We start from the raw sequence: 17,327 nt of genomic DNA on the forward strand, positions 1-17,327 counted from the left end.
GATGGCGGCCGCGTTTGGCGGAGACGCGGTATTTGCGAGCGGAGGGAGATGAGGATGAGCACAGGGGGGATGGTTTTAAGGAGAGAGGACGGGGTTAGGAGGACATGAAGGGGATGAAGACGTGACGGGAACCCATGCGCGAGACGATGACAGGGGGATTGAGTTGATCCACGCGTTTGGATGGTTCCGGAGACTGGCGAAATTAATTAGGCAGGGCGAGTGGTGGATGGGAGGAGGGAGGGGGATGAGAGGGATGGAGGTGGAGGATGGAAGAGGATGGTGGATGATGATGATGGAGGAGGAGGAGGAAGAGGGAAGATGGGGGGCGAGAGAAGAAAAGGAAGAAAGCGAGAAGCGCTGAGGTGGTGGTTTGGTTTGGTTTGAGCGGTTTGTGGTGGTTTGGCGGTTGATGAAGGGGGAAACCGGAGTCGCCTCACCGGGTGCCCGCACACGCTGTCAGAGCGGAGGAGGCTGAGAATGCTGATGCTGACAAGAACTGCAGATAGATAGATAGAATAGAATAGAGGAACACGTAGTGGGAATAAATTGGCGATGCAATAAGGAGGGTGAGTCTCTGTAGATACGATCTAGGTCGGTGTTCGAGACAATACTAGTAGTAGATCTAGAACGGTGAGATCGGAGGGGAGAAGAGACGATGGAGAAGAAGGAAAAGAATGAATGGATAGAGGGAAAAAATGGAGGTCCCTTGACAAATCTCTGTCGAAGGAAGAAGAACAACAGACAAGAAGAAGAATGGAGACATCGCGATAGAACGAGAGTTGGCGATGGTTCGTTTCCTTTCTGGGCGATTCATTACGGTATGCGTATTATGGAGTGTATTTTTGTATTATTCCGCCTTTCACGAGGGTATTGATGGTTTCGTACAGTATTCACTCCAGATCTGACCCTGTACCAATACCATTCTCTTCATCCAGGACGATGCACCCTTCACACCGAGAAAAGATTCTGCTCTGATGTGTCCTGTTCAAATTAAGAAACAAAGCCATATGGATGGCGATGTCTTTTGTTTGTTGTTGCATCTGGGGCATCCGACCGCATCCAGCTGACCTTGTCCACTTGATACTGATTCAGATGATGCAAATATGGCATCTGAACAGATCGATCGTGGAGGATATATGTAAGTTTGTATAGATAGATAACTTATGTATATCCGCATCCAGGGAGAATCACAATATCATATAAGCGACGGGACATCCTTCGTCTCGTTCGGCATCCAGCTGGGCCGCAATGTCAGTCCATCCCTGCACAGAATGCACCCGTCTTCCGAGGAGGATCCAACACTACTACTAGTACAGTGGACCACCTTAAACGGGTCTAGCGCTTAGTCTTTTGACCTCGTACTTAAAGTATTTTATTCTGCCAGGTGAAAACCCCAAACAACAGCAACAATAAGTCTTATTTATACATTAGATCCCAGTTATAGTGACAGATTTATCCTTCCATAGCCCCCAGATCTCATTACATACCGATCTAACTATGAGTTTCAAGGTACATGAGGGTGTATATCAATAGGCGCTATACTAAATAGGCAGGCGGTCCACCGTGCGCACGACCCCCTCCAACGGGTGTTCCAAATATGTACATACTCCGTAGTCATATTCATTTCACCCCCACTGTATCATCCGACGATCAACAGACGAACGCTCTCCCCATCTCCATGTGTCCGAAGTGGTTCGACAAAGGATTCCGCGATAGTGGCGTTGGGCCAGGCCATATCCAAATGCCCGGAGTCAGCCCATTAGCAAACGGGTATTATAGACCGGGAAGGGGGTAAATGGCTTCCAGATTGATCCGTCTGCATAGATCGACTGAGGGGATGGAAGAGATCGTTACGGAGACCCTCGGTGCATGTACACCGGAGCTTGATTTCGATCTATTCTGGAATCATTCGATTAATATATGAGTGTATTGAGAACATATTGATCATATCATTGATAGATAGTAGGGTAGGATCATAGAACTGATGGTATGAGGGCTTGAAAGATCACCTGACACACCTGACCACCATCATCATCACCGAACTAGCACCATCCCCATCCCCAACTCCAGAATCCCGTATCCCAATTCCAACTCAATTGATACACCACCCTAAGTTTGATCTACATGTAAACAGACCCCTATACACTACCCCTACGGGGAGCTCCGTCCGTCCGTCCCAGCCTCGTTGGCGCATCGGGGAAAAGGGAAAATGCGGAGAAAAGACGGGGTACGCATGGTGATGACGTCCACTACTCGGGCAGTCTCCGTTGCGCCATCATCATGTCCAGTGGATCGAGATCCATGAAGCCTAGACTCAGGGGCGCATACACCTCCCCCATCCAGTCAGTCGATGTACAACTCGGACTCCGCTTCAGCGGTCGTCAATGCGCAAGCTCCATCGGCGGAAGGGAACTGCATGCAGTAACAGAAGACCAGACAGACCAGGCACACACCACCACGGCGTCAGCTCAATCCCGGCCAACAGAAACGTCATTCGCATTCATTGTACCACCGGTCACCCCACTGGATGACCCTATAAATACCACCGAGTCTCCCGACTGCTTACCTGGTCAACCTCCATCCTCTACATCCATTCTCCTCCATCCTCCATCCCACTCCCACTCCCTCAATCAACAACAACAACAACAACACCCCCAAATCTCACCATGTCCGTCCCCGAGAAACAATGGGCCCAGGTGGTCGAGCAGAAAGGCGGCCCGCCCGTGTACAAGGAAATCCCCGTGCGCAAGCCCGCCGCCGACGAGATCCTCGTCAAGATCCGCTACACGGGCGTGTGCCACACCGACCTGCACGCCATGAAGGGCGACTGGCCGCTGCCGGTGAAGATGCCGTTGGTGGGCGGGCACGAGGGCGCGGGCGTCGTCGTCGCCAAGGGCGAGCTGGTCAACGACTTTGAGATCGGCGACCACGCCGGCCTCAAGTGGCTCAACGGCTCGTGTCTGTCGTGCGAGTTCTGCCAGCAGGCCCAGGAGCCGCTGTGTCCCAACGCCCAGCTGTCCGGCTACACCGTCGACGGCACCTTCCAGCAGTACGCCATCGGCAAGGCCGCCCTCGCCTCCAAGATCCCCAAGAACGTGCCCCTCGACGCCGTCGCCCCCATCCTGTGCGCCGGCCTGACCGTCTACAAGGGCCTGAAGGAGTCGGGCGCCCGCCCCGGCCAGACCGTCGCCATCGTCGGCGCCGGTGGTGGTCTCGGTTCGTTGGCTCTGCAGTATGCCAAGGCTATGGGACTGCGCGCGGTGGCCATCGACGGTGGCGAGGAGAAGCGCCAGATGTGTCAGAGCTTGGGTGCTGAGGTATTTTCCCTTCCTCCATCTACCCTTTTCTTGAATGTAAAGACAAGACTAACGAAGGCAGGCATACGTCGACTTCGCCGCCTCCCAAAACGTCGTCGAGGACGTCAAAGCCGCCACGCCCGGCGGGCTCGGCGCCCACGCCGTCCTGCTGCTCGCTGTCGCCGAGAAGCCGTTCCAGCAGGCGGCCGACTACGTGCGCTCGCGCGGCACCATCGTCGCCATCGGCCTGCCCGCCAACGCCTTCCTCAAGGCCCCCGTCTTCAACACCGTCGTGCGCATGATCAACATCAAGGGCAGCTACGTCGGCACCCGCCAGGACGGCGTCGAGGCGATCGACTTCTTCGCGCGCGGCCTGATCAAGGCGCCCTTCAAGGTCGCCCCGCTGAAGGACCTGCCCAAGATTTTCGAGCTGATGGGTGCGTTGTCTACATTACCATACTTCCTCGGTTGTACGTGTTTACTGACGAGAACAGAACAAGGAAAGATCGCGGGGCGCTACGTGCTCGATGTGCCGCAGTAGAATGCATGGTTTTTGGCGGGTGATGATGAGACGAGACGTTGACGACGATGATGACGATGACGACGAGAGTGCGCGATGATACATTGAGATTCTGACTAGAAATCACATTAATTCCTCTTCCACCTATCTCCACCGTCGTATGTGCTAATCGCCCTTCTCCGGATGCCCCGTGCTTAGCTGCGTCTCGGACGGACTCTCGGACGCGCCCACGGTCGTCTGCGGGCCCTTGTAGACCTTCCGTGCATACAACGCGTAATACAGCAGCGCGCCGCCCCACAGCGCGCCATTGATCACGACCGTATAGTTCATATCCTGGGCTACACATCATCAGCACCACATCATCGAAAACGCTCCTAGCAAACAAGGCAAGCAAACTTACGCGTCGGATCAGGCCCCAGCGTCGGAAACATGCACAGCATAATGGCAAACGCGAGATACGCGACCGCGGTCACGGCGATGGGCTTGCTAAAGACGCCCGTGTAGAACTCGCCCGGGTGGAAGCGGTCCTCGCCCCAGACCAGCCGGCACAGAATGGGCATGCCCCAGGCGACGTCGTTGCCGGCGACGGCGAGCGAGAACAGCGCGTTGGACGCCGCCGCGTTGATCAGCGACAGCAGGCCGACCACGATCGCCGCAAACACCACGCCCCAGATCATCCGCACGGGCTGGAAGCGGATGCGCTTGCTGACATGGCGGAAGAACGACGAGAAGGGCAGGGCGCCGTCGCGCGAGAAGGCCCAGCTCTGGCGGGAGGCCGCGACGACCTTGGCCTGTTAGTACTCCGTACGTTGCAGAGACGCGGACGGGGTGTGCGTACCAAACTCAGGCCCATGAAGAATTGCACAAGAGCGACCACCACCATGAACCCGATGGCGCCGGATTTTCCGAGCGCGTCGTAGTAGATCTACCGGCATGAGCGCCATTCGTCTTGTAACGGGCAAGAGGACATACCTGCGCCATGGGCTGGCCGAAAGCCGACCCCAGCACGGACTCGAGATCGACGTTGATGACGGCGGCAATGACGGCCAGCGACAAGAACCCCAGCACGCCGCACAGCCCGCACGACCAGAGGATGCCCAGGGGCACGGCGCGGGCCGCGTGGGTGGCCTCCTCGCTCATGTGGACGCACGAGTCAAAGGCGCCGATGGTCCAGATGGGCGACAGCCAGGCCAGCATGAACGCCCAGCCCGTGGGCCAGGTGGTCAGGTTCTCGACGTGGCCGAAGACGTATGCGCCCGAGTTGATCTCGCCGCCGCGGACGGCCTTTCCGATCGGGAGCGCCAGCACGGTGGCCAGCACGAGGCCGACGTTGGTGAAGATGCAGGCGGACTGGATCTTGGGCATGATGCGCGCGAAGAAGGTCGCTATCAGGCCGTGCACGACGACGCAGGCGACGTACGTGCCGTAGACGACGGGCCGTGACGCCGACCATTCGCCGTCGCGCGCAATCGAGACGATGGAGAGCAGCATGGTCGCAAAGCCGTCTCGTTCACCCGTCAGCAGAAATCCGGTGTGGGTGTAATAAACACATACAGTCGATGGAGCAGACGCCGCCGAGGAGGCCGATGGTGTTGCTATATCCCACCACGAAGCTCAGCGGGTTCTTCCACTTCTCGCCGCTGTAGTAGTGCGTCCAGAAGTAAAGACCACCGGCCGTGGGCATTGCGGATGCCAAATCGGCCTGGAGTAGGTGAGTATTAGACACGAACATGCCATGGAAAAGGAACACACCATCGCCAATCCGACAATGAAGATGAAGATACTAGCAACTAGCCAGCCTGATATCCATGTTAACAGATCGTCCCGCTTCGGCTCAAGCAACGCGCATTCTTACCCTATACTTGGTCAGCGGCGCACACCTCAACCCACAACGTCCCAGAGATAATTACCCAAACCATGCCCACCGGGCCTGCAGGAACCGAAAAGGAGAGCGTAGACGCGATTGACGGCAGGAGGCCCATGATACTGAACGCGATCGCAAAGACCTGGACAGTCGAGTAGTGTCGGCGGAGTTCCTGCTTGTAGCCCAGAGAGGCTTGCGAGGTCAGCATCCACGTCTCCTTCAAAGCCCACCACCGCACAGCAGCACATACCCAACAGCTCCGAATCCCCAATCTCAGCTGGGGGATCCTCCGCGATCACCGGCGCCGGTTTGGACATGACGTCCGACATAGAAGGCTTTTCCGCCATGACAAGAGTGCGACAATGTGACAGCAACCCACACCAGATAAACTGCAAAGGGCGTATCCAGCAGGAAGCGATCCTCAAAGCTGGGACCCGCGACGCTTATAACTATCTCACGAGCAGGGTGGCACAAGTCAATGGCGCTGATAAGCGGACAGGAAGCGGGGATGGCGACGACACGGGTGAGATCCGAGGCTCCCAGCAACTTCGTCAGGTCTTTAGCACCGCAGTCAACCAACCCAGAGCATGATTGGGCTGCGGTCGTATCAGCGATCATCGACTCCAACGGCGCTATCGGAGAAAAAAGGAGGGCTGACCGTCCAATGCGAAGCGGCCGTGGCGGCTGATAAGAAATCGAACACGCGTTAGCGGGTGAGCTTGACGAGCAGCAGACGAGAAGGAGCTGGCAGAGGGATCAAGTTGCCCTTTCGAGGGAAAAACGAGAGAATTGTGGTGGTGGCTTATCGCGACACCATCGCGCCATCTTCCGCGCTGATATGCAAGGGGTGGTCGAGGCTACCAAAGAGTAAAAATCAAACGAACAATGCATTCAAAGCAAGATTATACGTATACATGGTTTTAAACAGCGCCAGGCCCCTTATGGTTCGACTGGTCCAGCAGAAGTCGGGGCTTAATGTAATCCTCATCCAGCTGTCGGAACCATGCCCCATGGTCCCCCGATGGTCCTCCCGAGAAAAGATCCCGAAGCGCCTCGCGAGCGCTCAACCCGGTCTCGCGCCGCGAAGGCGAGACACTCGTCGAAGGGGGTGCGTTCGAGCCGAGATGCTGCGATGGCTGTGATGGGGATCGCCGCAGCCGCGATGCCGTCGGAGCTGTGGGCGGTAGGTCATCGTCCGACGCTCCGTCCTCGTCCAGATCGAAGGCGAGCTGGTCAGGATCGGGCAGCCGGCCCTTGCCGTTGGCACGCAAGCCGAACTCGTCCTCGCTGGCGGCACTGCTGCCACTTTGGCTTCCTGCACCGCCCCCGAGCAGAGTGGCCGTCGAAGAACGGTCCCGGGTCGTCTGCGTGTCCTTGGGACTATACGCATTCGAGTACAGCCGTGCATGTCCCTTGCCGCGTCCTGACGACGACGACGGTGCCGGCGGGCTAGGACGTCGGTTGTTGCCGCTGGAATAGCTGTCGTTCCGGTCCATGTGCCCGCGAGGCATTCCGTCCAGGGGAATAGTCGAGTCTGCTCGGCGCGGAGTGTAGCCCACGGCATCGGACCGCTTGTAGTATGTACCGCCATTGGTGACTTCAATATCGAATTCATCGTCGGACTCGATCTCTTCGACAACGCCAGTGCGAATGCCCAGGATCTCCAGCATCCGCGCGGTCGTACCTCCGAAGATAATCACGGTCAACACAACCACCACCAGGACGGTCGCCCGCAACGCCGGTGCGTTACCCCCCTTCAACCCGGCAGCCAGGGCCACGCCGACAGCTCCACGCAGTCCGGCCCAGAAGAGCATGGCTTGGTACGCGAAGGGCAACTCATCCGCCACTTCCATCCCCCGCCGGCGTGCGCGATACCGAATGAACCAGTTGATCGCTTTCGACAGCGGGAACACGGCGAGATACCGCGCAAGGCAGACACCAAAGACCGTCACCATGATGAAGAGCGGCTTGAACTGGAGGTGCCGCTGGACGAGCATGTCGAGCCCGAGGTAAATGAAGATGAAGTTCTCCGAGAGCTGCGCCATGACCTGGAACAGATACTTGGTGGTCAACTGCGTCCGACGCGACATGTTGTAGTAGGCGTAGTGTTTCAGCGTTATTCCGCAGAACAGAAGGGAGACAATGCCCGAGAGATGGATGCCGTTGGAGAAGAAGTAGCTAGCGTAGGCGATCAACACCACCAAGCAGCTTTCAATCTTCGGCATTCGCCGGACGTGCGTGTACTTGAGTCCCAGGGCGGTCATGATCCCCACCACGACCCCGATCAGCATACTACCAAAGAACACCAACAAGAACAGCCCGATGGCCTCGAAGAGGTTCAAAAACGTCAGAGAGCCGGCGTCGCTCTCGGCGTATTTCTGCGCGGTCTCGAACAAGACGATCGCAACCGCGTCGTTCAACATCGACTCTCCAAAGATGACAGTGTACAGCTTGGGCTCGACTTTGTACAGGTTGAAGATGGCCAGGATGGTAACCGGGTCGGTCGCCGAGAGGGTGGCGCCCACCGAGATTGCTTCGACAAACGAAATGTTCAGCCCGTCGAGGGGAATGCGCGTCCATACGAACAACACCAGCCCCAGGACAATGGCGGAGATGAAAGTCCCCGCGAACGCAAACGTCAGGATTGTGCCGATGTTGCGGAAGAAATTGGCCTGGTGTAGTTCGTATCCCGACGCGAGAATAATCGGAGGAAGGAGAAGGTTAAAGAAGAACTGGTAGTCAAAGGTCACGGCGTCTTGAATGGGCGAATCGGGGCTGAGGCGAATAATCAATCCGACGAACATGCCTATCGCAACCGATCAGTAACCACATGAAGCCCGTATATCGAAATATCCAGAAAAGGTATCACCATACCCGCAAAGATAGACAGCACTGTTTCATGGACCGCTTGGATCTTCTTCTGTTGGAGGAGGTAACTCGTAAAGAGCGCGAACATCAACAGGGCAATCAGGATAAAAAGCGCCCAGGAGCTAAAGATCTCTTTGGTTCCGGCCTCCGGAGCTTCTGTACATGAACGCGATTGTCAGACTGGCGAGGATGAGGTAGGGGGATGATCGTAAAGGTTCATACCGTCGTCCGGGTCCGCCTCCGACTCGGCCGCTCTCCCTAGCAGAACAACGTCGTTAGCATTGCAATCACATCCGCGATTCCGACAGAGTTAGAAAGAACTTTATCCATTCTCTTCTAAACTCCAGACTGATAGACAAAAAGAGGACACTTACGGAGCAGGCCGTACAGGGCGTCGCCCATAAGTTGGCCAGCCATTGTTCGATCCACGCAGCCACCACCGACGGATCACACGAGACAGGTAGCCCCAGCTGAGAGTCTCTGGCACAGAAGAACGGCTCTCATAATCCACCGCGACACAGGCGCACGGAAGCAGAGGGATGAGATCGTCTGGGGGAGAGGAAAGGTGAAGAAGGTGACGTTGGGGGGGAATAATCACGGCGAAAGATGGAGGGAGGGATAAGGTAAAGTGGCCGGCGGGACTCCGGGCGGCGGGCGGACGAATGGCCTTAGTTGGCTTGTCCGCCCGCTGATCCTGACGGCATCGGGGAGAGTCACAATAAAACTACGGAGTACTATGGAGAGGTACCCAGAAATCTCTCATATTTCATACAATCACACAGCTTTAATTAGATATTTGGATTGGTCGCAAAATCCCGAAAAATCCTAGCTACAACATTCCGCTCACTTTCGAGTCCCCTCGACCAGCCGACTCGTCAGCCATGCTGCCACAAGCGCCGCACAGCCGCCAAACCGCAACACCCATCCGACGCTGTCGTCCCAAGGCTCTCCTCGTGGCTTCTGGAAGGCCTTGAAGATGCCACTGCAGATTAGGCTCGAGAATATCTGGGGCGCCGATACTGCCACGTTGTGAAGCCCCAGGATAATCCCCGCCTGCGCTAGATTCTCGTCTTCATGCGTCTTGCCGGATCGCCTCGCGCCGTGTTCCACATCATCTCCGTTGGAGTCGAAGCCGGCTTCGTCCAGTCCAGCGGGGTACATCGCGCTGGATTCCTCCATCTCCGACCGCTGTCGTCGGAGCCGGCGCTCAGCATCTATGCGGGCCACCTCCGCAGAGATCAAGGCAAATGGCGCCCAAAGTGTGAGGGCCCACGAGATTCCCACCAGCGCAATCACCACCGTTCCAGCCTGGTACTGGTAGATGAAGAAGGTACTGAACATGCAGAGGGCAAACAGGACATGCGACATAAGCCACGCGCGCCGCAGCGTGAATCCGGGGATTTGTAGGTTGGAGAGCCATTTTGGGTCTTCCCCCTCTGTGCCACCGTGTTGGGAGGGGATGTTTGGGGGCGGTTCTGACGCCGATGCGACTGGAAGGCTCGAGAAGGACATCCTCCTTCGGCCTAAGAAGGGTTCTTCATCCGGTGGCGTGATAGCGGTTCCATTTTCAGGCGCGACAACCGGCTTGTAGGTCGGGACGACAAAGGCAGGTAAGGTAATGTTCGTGGTGAATGAAATGATGGCGTAGATGAGCAAAGCAAAGGTCCCGATCCTGGTGGCTTCGTCCCAGATTTCATTGATCTCCTTATCCGGGAGGTTTGGGTGCTTGTCAAAGATGGGGTTGACATAGAGCTGTCCGACGTAGGTGGTAGAGTAGAAGAGAAAAGGAAACCAGCCAACCCACGCGGCCAGCTGGACCTCGCAGACTTTCGCGATCTCAGGCGGCAAATACTTGATGGACTTGAACACCTGCCGGAAAAAGCTGACGACCCCCGGGTTTCCGGAACTGGGCGATGCATCGAGCCGGGGATCCCGTTCCTGGATGTATACGCAGCTGATCAACAGCGTCGTTCCGAGAGAGAACGAGGCGATTGCACACAATACTTTGAATTGTGTGTCTCCCAGAAACGGGAGGTACTTTGGCAGATGCATGTATCCAAAGATATATCCTAAAATATTGCCCACACCGGTAAGTCGACTGGCCCAAGCATTGGCCGACTCTTGCTGATGGACCGGTGCATTGTCAACAATGAAACAACGGATGCCCGCTTGGACTGCAGCGGAAGAGTTAGATCATCGCGCCAACTCAGCGGTAGGCGGAAGAGAACCTACCAGTGTTGATAGCAAAATCAAGACAATACATGAAAATCGTCGCCATTATGATGATCATAGTGCGTGTGCCCGGAGACTCGGGATCCACACCAAAGATCCCTAGGAAGCCCCCGACGAGCTCTTTCACCCACGCAAGGGCTAGCAGAGCAACGATGGTCGCCGCGCCGCCCACTATCATGAATGGCTTCCGTTTACCCCACGAGATCCGGCAATTGTCGCTGCAAATGCCAATGTAGGGCTGCACGAGGGTCCCTGTCAAAGGACCAGCAATCCAAACAAAGGCCAGCAAGGCCTTGCTCATCCCCAGCGACAGGAGATACGGCTGCACTCAACGGCAATTAGCTCCGATGCGGGACAGAAGGAGACGACCTTCACTTACCGATCCATTGGAGAGCTCGACGGACCACACGACCTGGAGCCTACATATCAACCGGTCACCACCCCTTCGATCGGACGAGAACGCCATGAGCTAGTAAACGGGGTGGATGACTTACCCGCCAATGCTCAGGGTCAACAAGAACAAGTACCAGCTGCTCTTGGTTTCTGACAGATCATGCGTGGAACAATCCCCGCCATATTCTCGTCCACCCCCGGTCACCGAGTCAAGATCATTGTTATCATCCGGATTTGCCGGTCTGACTAGAGGAGATGTCTCGTCCGCGGCCGGTTCATCAGCTGTCGTCATTGGTGTGATGGATCAAGACGTAGGTGGTTGTTTGAGGAGCGTGAGGAGGGCGACAAGGTACTCGAGGCTAGGTCAAGCCTGTGTAGAGAGGCATTCCCCGAGGTGATAAGAGCAATCGGAGACGATCGAAACGAGCTCCAAAGGAGACCCAGTATGTATAAGGAGCCAGGAGGGTTTGGTTGTGACTTTCAGTCCTCTGTTCAGAGAGAGCCAAATCTAATGAGCTGGTGAAGGTAATATCAGCGGAGACGCGGTCCAGATCTAGAAAATACACAGCCTATTGGGGATGGTGGGGCTGGATGATGATGTACGTGGAGTAGTGGAAAACGGAGCTGGTAACGCTTCAGGTCAATCCAAGTTTTAGAAAGAAAGGATCAGCAAACACGGCCGTGGTGCGAGCAAGCTAACATAAAGCAGAGCGTTGTCGGGATGATGAGGCGACTGACACGCAGGAAGAACATCGACGTCAGCAGGTCCTCCACGTGATCCCGCTCGGAACTGATCAGTGGTGGCGCCCGTCAGGAGGCCTGATACATACCTTACGGAGTACACAAGTGTGGTCACATCCCTTTAGACATTAGACGGACGTGGATTCATTGCTTCAACAAATCTATAACTAAGCACAAAGACGAAACGGGCAATCCAAATCTTATATCTTAAGATCTTCCATCAGAACTGAGTCCACAAGGGCTTTGCTCCCCAAAGCTAGGTAGACACCGCTTTTATCCCAGCCCGCAAACTGCCTTCCCTCGCACTTCCAACCCTTCCATGAGTCCCAGATAGTAAGAAACAGGCAAGAAAATGATACAAAATCCCCATTATCAACATAGCACATAAGAACAGGGGGGATGCAACGCGACATAGATCGACAGATACTGACAAAGACGGTTATGATAGCAGTCACAGCACGCAGATCACAACCAATAGCTTCGGCTTATGCACATACAAACGAGCAATTGAGCGCAAGCGCCAATTGCAGATCAAGGACACCATCTGCATTCCCGTGCGGGGTGTGTCTTGAAAGAGGAGGAAGCCACAGAAAAACAAACACCAAAGAACCGGTACGAGTGATGAGCCATTTCCCTCCAAAATGTTGCGAGGGAGGTAAAGAGAAAGAACTTGAGCGAGTATTATATGCGAAACAATAGACAGCCACGCCGACAGCTGACAGGACAAGGATGTCAGCTAGATCTGCTGTTGCAGGAGCTGAGGAGCGATCATGTGAGGAGCCACCATAGTCGGTAGCGCGGACGGTAGGCTAGTCATCGCAGATGGCATTGATGTCACGTTAGGGACATTGACCATGGTGCTGGGGAGAGATTCGGACGGCGAAGAGCCCTCCTCCGGGGAGCCATAATCATTCTCCTCGTTGTCCAAGTCGTCATCCTGAGTCGGCGGCTGCTGTCCATCCTGCTGAGCTTCGTGGATCCGACGATGCCTGTTTCGCGGGTCAGAATCTCATCATCATCGGAGTGGCAAGGCGAAAGGGAACTTACTGTGCCAGATTGTCGGACCGGGAGAAAGCTTTGTTGCAGTACGGACAAGGGTATGGCCGTTCCTGGGTGTGGGTTCGCACGTGTCTATACGCTAGAGGTTAGTCGGCGGCTACAGAGATTATCAGACGGGGCGCTGCAGAGCGCCCCCGCAGTGCAAGGGCCCAATGACGAGTCTGCCAACAATGGACTGCAGAAAACGTACCGTTTCAGATGTTCTAATCTCTTGAATAGTCGCCCGCAGGACGGAATAGGGCACGAATGGGATTTTTGCGGATAAGGACCCAGCTCCATCATCGTAGCGCTTCGAGCACGGCGGACGGGACCAGGCGCAAAGCGGTCCGTCTTATTCGCGGAACTGTGCTGCGCAGTGGAATCCAACGTATCCCCCGTGGGAAGCGCGCCTAATTCGTCGGATGTCTGATTCGGTTCAGGGTTCTCCTCCAGGCTCGAGAGCGGAGTCCCGTTTCGAGACATCTCCTGTAGCAAGTTCTTCTGCGGAAGTGGCGTTGGGTAGCCATTCACAGTCCGCGGTGCTGATTCATGATGCGACTCATCAACCTCCGCGACGGGCGCAACTGAGCTCGAAACGGAACGTCGCAAGTCACTCGGCTTGTGAGCGGCGTAGGCGATGGGCTGCGAGGCCGTCGGCTGAGAGACCGCTGCGACGGCGCTGGTCACACCGGGGGGGATCGAAGAGCGGCGCCGACGCTGCTTGTATGTAGGAGAACCCTCCAAGACGGAGTACACATTGGAGTGAAACGCCCGGGGAGGAGTGGGGAAATGTGCACTTGCGAGATTGGACGGGGGCAGCTGGACCATGGGGTTGAAGGCGGCCGTCGACGAGATTTCAGGAATGGCAGTGTAGAGGCCAGTGTCTTCGTTGGCAATGTACGCAGGCTCCGCCCCCAGTTGGTTGCTATGCTGTGGGGGAGTAACCGGCTCGAACGACAGTCCACGGTTACTATAATCTTCATATTGAGAGGACACAAAGGAGGGAGCTGGCGAATATTCGACAAAGGTGGGCATAGAGGCGTGACGCTGGTGGATGCGAGCAATCGGCATTCCATTGCGATCGTACTGGATATGCGTGTAATCAGGCTCGCGCTTAATCATGCCCGGCGCCATCGTCGTCATCGGGATGGAGCTGTACATCGCCGGGTGACCGGACTCGTCCGTAAGAAGGGGAATCGTCGGCGGTGCCATCTGGGGAGCCATCTGAGGAGGAGGCATAGGGTCAACGGTCCGAACCACTGGGGAAGCGGGTTGGCCATATGTCGTACTTGCGTGTGCAGCAAAGGAGGATGAGTTGGCTTGCTGGGCCTTTGTGAGTTGTTCATACAGCGACTGGGATGAATCGAACTCGAAGGAGAGCGCCGGCTCGCTGACGGCGACAGTCGTGGCCTCCTGCCCCATCTTCTCCCGCTTCAGATCACGTTCCAACGCATCGAGGAAGAGCCGGTCGTGAGGCACACTGTACCAGTAGAAGACCTTTTGCTTCTTCTGCGTCCGAATGCAATTATTTTTGTAGAGGAAATCGAGGAACGGACTCTTGGGTTCTTCCAAGGTCGCGTCGGTTCCGGCCTTGAGGTTGCGCAGGTCGGAGAAAATGCCTTCTTCGAATTTCTTCGAGTTCTTGACGGGGCGTCCGAAGGCTTGGAATCGGAAGGCAAGGCATCGAACGATATCCGTGCCGGAGATGTGGAAGAGATTGTTCCTGTTTATCGATCAGTCGGGTTGTTCTTCCTCATCGCTCCGAGGTTGCGATGCAACGAACCAGAGAACACAGGAAATGTAGTCGCCTGTGGGAAGGAGAAACCGTCTGATCAGTTGATCGGGTTGCCAATCCACTGGCGCGGAGAGGAGGAAATATTTCACTGTGTTAACCACCCGCGATTAGTTGAGGATACGATAACAGGTCTCGTGGTCGGGCTGACAAGACATACGATTGTCCACCTGCTGCAGAGCGACTTGCGCGTCATGAGGCAGGCTCTGCTGCGCTTCATTCGACAGCATAAAGGTCTCCGGCTTTTGAGGCGGCGCCATCGGGGGGCCATGCTGGGAATACATTTTGGTACTATGACGGTGGTCAGTCCAGGAGACAGACGAAAGGAGAGAGCACAAAGCATCGGCCAAGGCTGATCCGACATGGGTGAAGGAACAGAGACATCGCCAGACTGGCGAAGGGCAGTACGTACGGTCACAACTTGTCTCAGAAACGACGGGCGACAAACTTCGGGACCACGGCGAGAAAGGGAAATCGGAGGTCAACGGGCGCTCATAAAACCGCAACAGGGTTTCCAGACACCAGAGGGACCAGCCTTCGGGAAGTGTAGAGCGTTGAGGAGGTGGTGGTGGTGGTGGTGGTGGTGGTGGTGGAGGATGCGACCTTGGTCAACAAAGAGAGAGAGAAGTAATCAAAAGAGGGCAACAGAGAGATGAAGTGGGCCAGCCCGATTCCAAGTCTCTTTGAAGAAGTCGCACGGCGAGAATGAATGAAAGCGAAACGAAGGTAGAAGGGGAAGAAGAAGAAAAGACAAAAAGGAAACGGACGAGGCTAGTTCGCGCGATGAGGAGAAGTAAAGGAGGAAGAGGAGGAGAGAAGAGGAGAGGAGAAGAGGGAGGGGAGGGAGGAAAATGGGAAGGATGTTATTTTTCTAGGTAGAGTCGCCGTCGGTGGTGTTGGTTCGCAGGAACACTAAGAAGGGGGCAGCGTGCAAGGCCAATGGGATCCACCCAAAAATGCAAATCCAGGATAATAGGAAGGAAAATAAGAAGAGAGTAATTTAATGTCAATCCGCAACAACAATAATTATAATCACAACAATCAGATCGAAGGGGTTAAGAGCTTGGAAGGAATTCAGGGAGCGCCGACCGAGACTGCGGATCGAGGAGTAATAATAGTACTCCGTAGTAGTAGTAAGGTACGGTAGTCAGTCTACCTGTATGTACTATCTATTAGTACTATATTCGTTTGTAGTATTGTTTTTCTTTTTTTGGTCAATATTTTTAATATATTTGGCTTTTCCTTTTTCAACCTTGATTTATTAATATGAATATCGACTTATTGTTTTTTTCTTAGGAGGGAAAAGGGCGAGGTTGACTGAACTGACTCTCTGTGAAAGTTGGTTGGGGCCCTCGGAGGACGCACGCACGGCGAAAGAGAGAACATTGGCCAGTAACCTGGCCAGGGACCGGGCAGGGTGGGCTCATCCAGCGGTCCCGTACCTGGTACATACACGTTAACAACCGTATTGCTGGTCCCATTGGCTCCAGTCCGACTGGCTGGGTGGGGTAAAAACTAACCGTATGGGGTATTGTGCGGTAAGTTACCGTGGTATGAAGACCGTCCCATACCATGGGCGGTTCCATCAGGTACCTGCGGCGGAGGAAGCTTAGAGTGGGGGCTTCCGTCGAGTTCCAAAGATTCCCATCTGTTATTAAACGGTGGACCATATTAATATTATTTCTTCTTTTCTACTGATTCTTGCTGGGTCGGCCTCTTAGTACCGGTATTGAGCGGGAAATCCAGAACTACCCAGGTAACTAGCCTGGAGGTAGGTAAACTTCCAGCACAACGGCATAACGGCCCAGTACTACCCTCCCGTGTGAACACCCCCATCAGAATAGTGTACACCTGCAGCACGACAATCTTAGCCTCCCACCTTGCCTAGTACATGCACACAGCCTTCGGCACGGAGAAAGGGAGGGGGGGAGGAATGAGCGTCAGATGAGCTGCCATTCCAATCACTCCCCTTGTCTGAAGAGGAGAGGGGGAGTAGCATGTGGCTCAACGACCATGCACTCTCGTTCAGGTACGCAGCATTCGGGCGCTGGCGCTGCGGGGGATCCTAGCGAGATGCATATGGTGCATCTTTCAGCTAGACCCTCACGACCCTAATGACCCTAGCGACTATCGAGTCTTTGCGCATGCCAGAAAGCGATGATCTCATCCCGAGATAAGTCCCGAGTTATTCCATGTCCCACACATCGATCACATCGTCTTGGGATGAAGATTTGGTGCAATGAGGTCGATCTGTCGGTGTAACTCATTCGGCACATAGATACAGATCTGTACCGATTCCACAGGTGCTTTCATCATTGGACCATCGGGGCATTCTGCAGTGGCGAGGGATGATCACGGCGGTTAGAAGTGATCACTCAGGGAGTGTGGTGAGGGTGGTTGACGATATGATGGATTAATTCGTGCCCTGTGGGCTGGCCAACCCCAGTGGCCAACGGCCATGGGCGACCAGTGCCGGGTGGAGCCCAAAAAATGCCAAGACCGATAAAACTGGCGCGGGAAACAGTTGTGAAGCATTTGCCCCTTGTTTCAGAATCCTGGTCAGCGCTTACCATCCGCCAATCA

At 55.3% G+C, this 17,327-nt stretch overlaps 5 protein-coding genes across 5 annotated transcripts; 1 reads left to right on the plus strand and 4 right to left on the minus strand.

Annotated features, from left to right (window-relative positions):
- Positions 1-2,666: 2,666 nt before the first annotated feature.
- ATEG_09407 (zinc-dependent alcohol dehydrogenase) lies at positions 2,667-3,837 on the plus strand (the record flags this gene model as incomplete). Its single annotated transcript, XM_001218028.1, has 3 exons — positions 2,667-3,317; positions 3,379-3,733; positions 3,791-3,837. The coding sequence occupies 3 exons, from the start codon at positions 2,667-2,669 to the stop codon at positions 3,835-3,837; spliced, it is 1,053 nt and encodes a 350-aa protein (XP_001218029.1).
- A 652-nt stretch (positions 3,838-4,489) lies between these two features.
- ATEG_09408 (putative GABA permease) lies at positions 4,490-5,997 on the minus strand (the record flags this gene model as incomplete). Its single annotated transcript, XM_001218029.1, has 5 exons — positions 4,490-4,741; positions 4,789-5,321; positions 5,371-5,518; positions 5,569-5,606; positions 5,727-5,997. The coding sequence occupies 5 exons, from the start codon at positions 5,995-5,997 to the stop codon at positions 4,490-4,492; spliced, it is 1,242 nt and encodes a 413-aa protein (XP_001218030.1).
- Positions 5,998-6,600: 603 nt separating this feature from the next.
- Positions 6,601-8,965, minus strand: ATEG_09409 (bifunctional K:H/Na:H antiporter NHX1; the record flags this gene model as incomplete). Its single annotated transcript, XM_001218030.1, has 4 exons — positions 6,601-8,486; positions 8,555-8,704; positions 8,771-8,806; positions 8,923-8,965. The coding sequence occupies 4 exons, from the start codon at positions 8,963-8,965 to the stop codon at positions 6,601-6,603; spliced, it is 2,115 nt and encodes a 704-aa protein (XP_001218031.1).
- Positions 8,966-9,391: 426 nt separating this feature from the next.
- ATEG_09410 (putative sucrose transporter) lies at positions 9,392-11,465 on the minus strand (the record flags this gene model as incomplete). Its single annotated transcript, XM_001218031.1, has 4 exons — positions 9,392-10,722; positions 10,781-11,102; positions 11,160-11,199; positions 11,275-11,465. The coding sequence occupies 4 exons, from the start codon at positions 11,463-11,465 to the stop codon at positions 9,392-9,394; spliced, it is 1,884 nt and encodes a 627-aa protein (XP_001218032.1).
- A 1,185-nt stretch (positions 11,466-12,650) lies between these two features.
- On the minus strand, positions 12,651-15,028 carry steA (sexual development transcription factor SteA; the record flags this gene model as incomplete). The annotated part of the gene is made up of 5 exons (XM_001218032.1): positions 12,651-12,903; positions 12,962-13,045; positions 13,164-14,675; positions 14,736-14,835; positions 14,905-15,028. 5 exons carry the CDS (start codon positions 15,026-15,028, stop codon positions 12,651-12,653), a joined length of 2,073 nt encoding a protein of 690 aa, XP_001218033.1.
- Positions 15,029-17,327: the final 2,299 nt, after the last annotated feature.

This window comes from Aspergillus terreus, genomic scaffold (assembly GCF_000149615.1).
Source record: "Aspergillus terreus NIH2624 scaffold_14 genomic scaffold, whole genome shotgun sequence".
Lineage (NCBI taxonomy): Eukaryota > Fungi > Ascomycota > Eurotiomycetes > Eurotiales > Aspergillaceae > Aspergillus > Aspergillus terreus.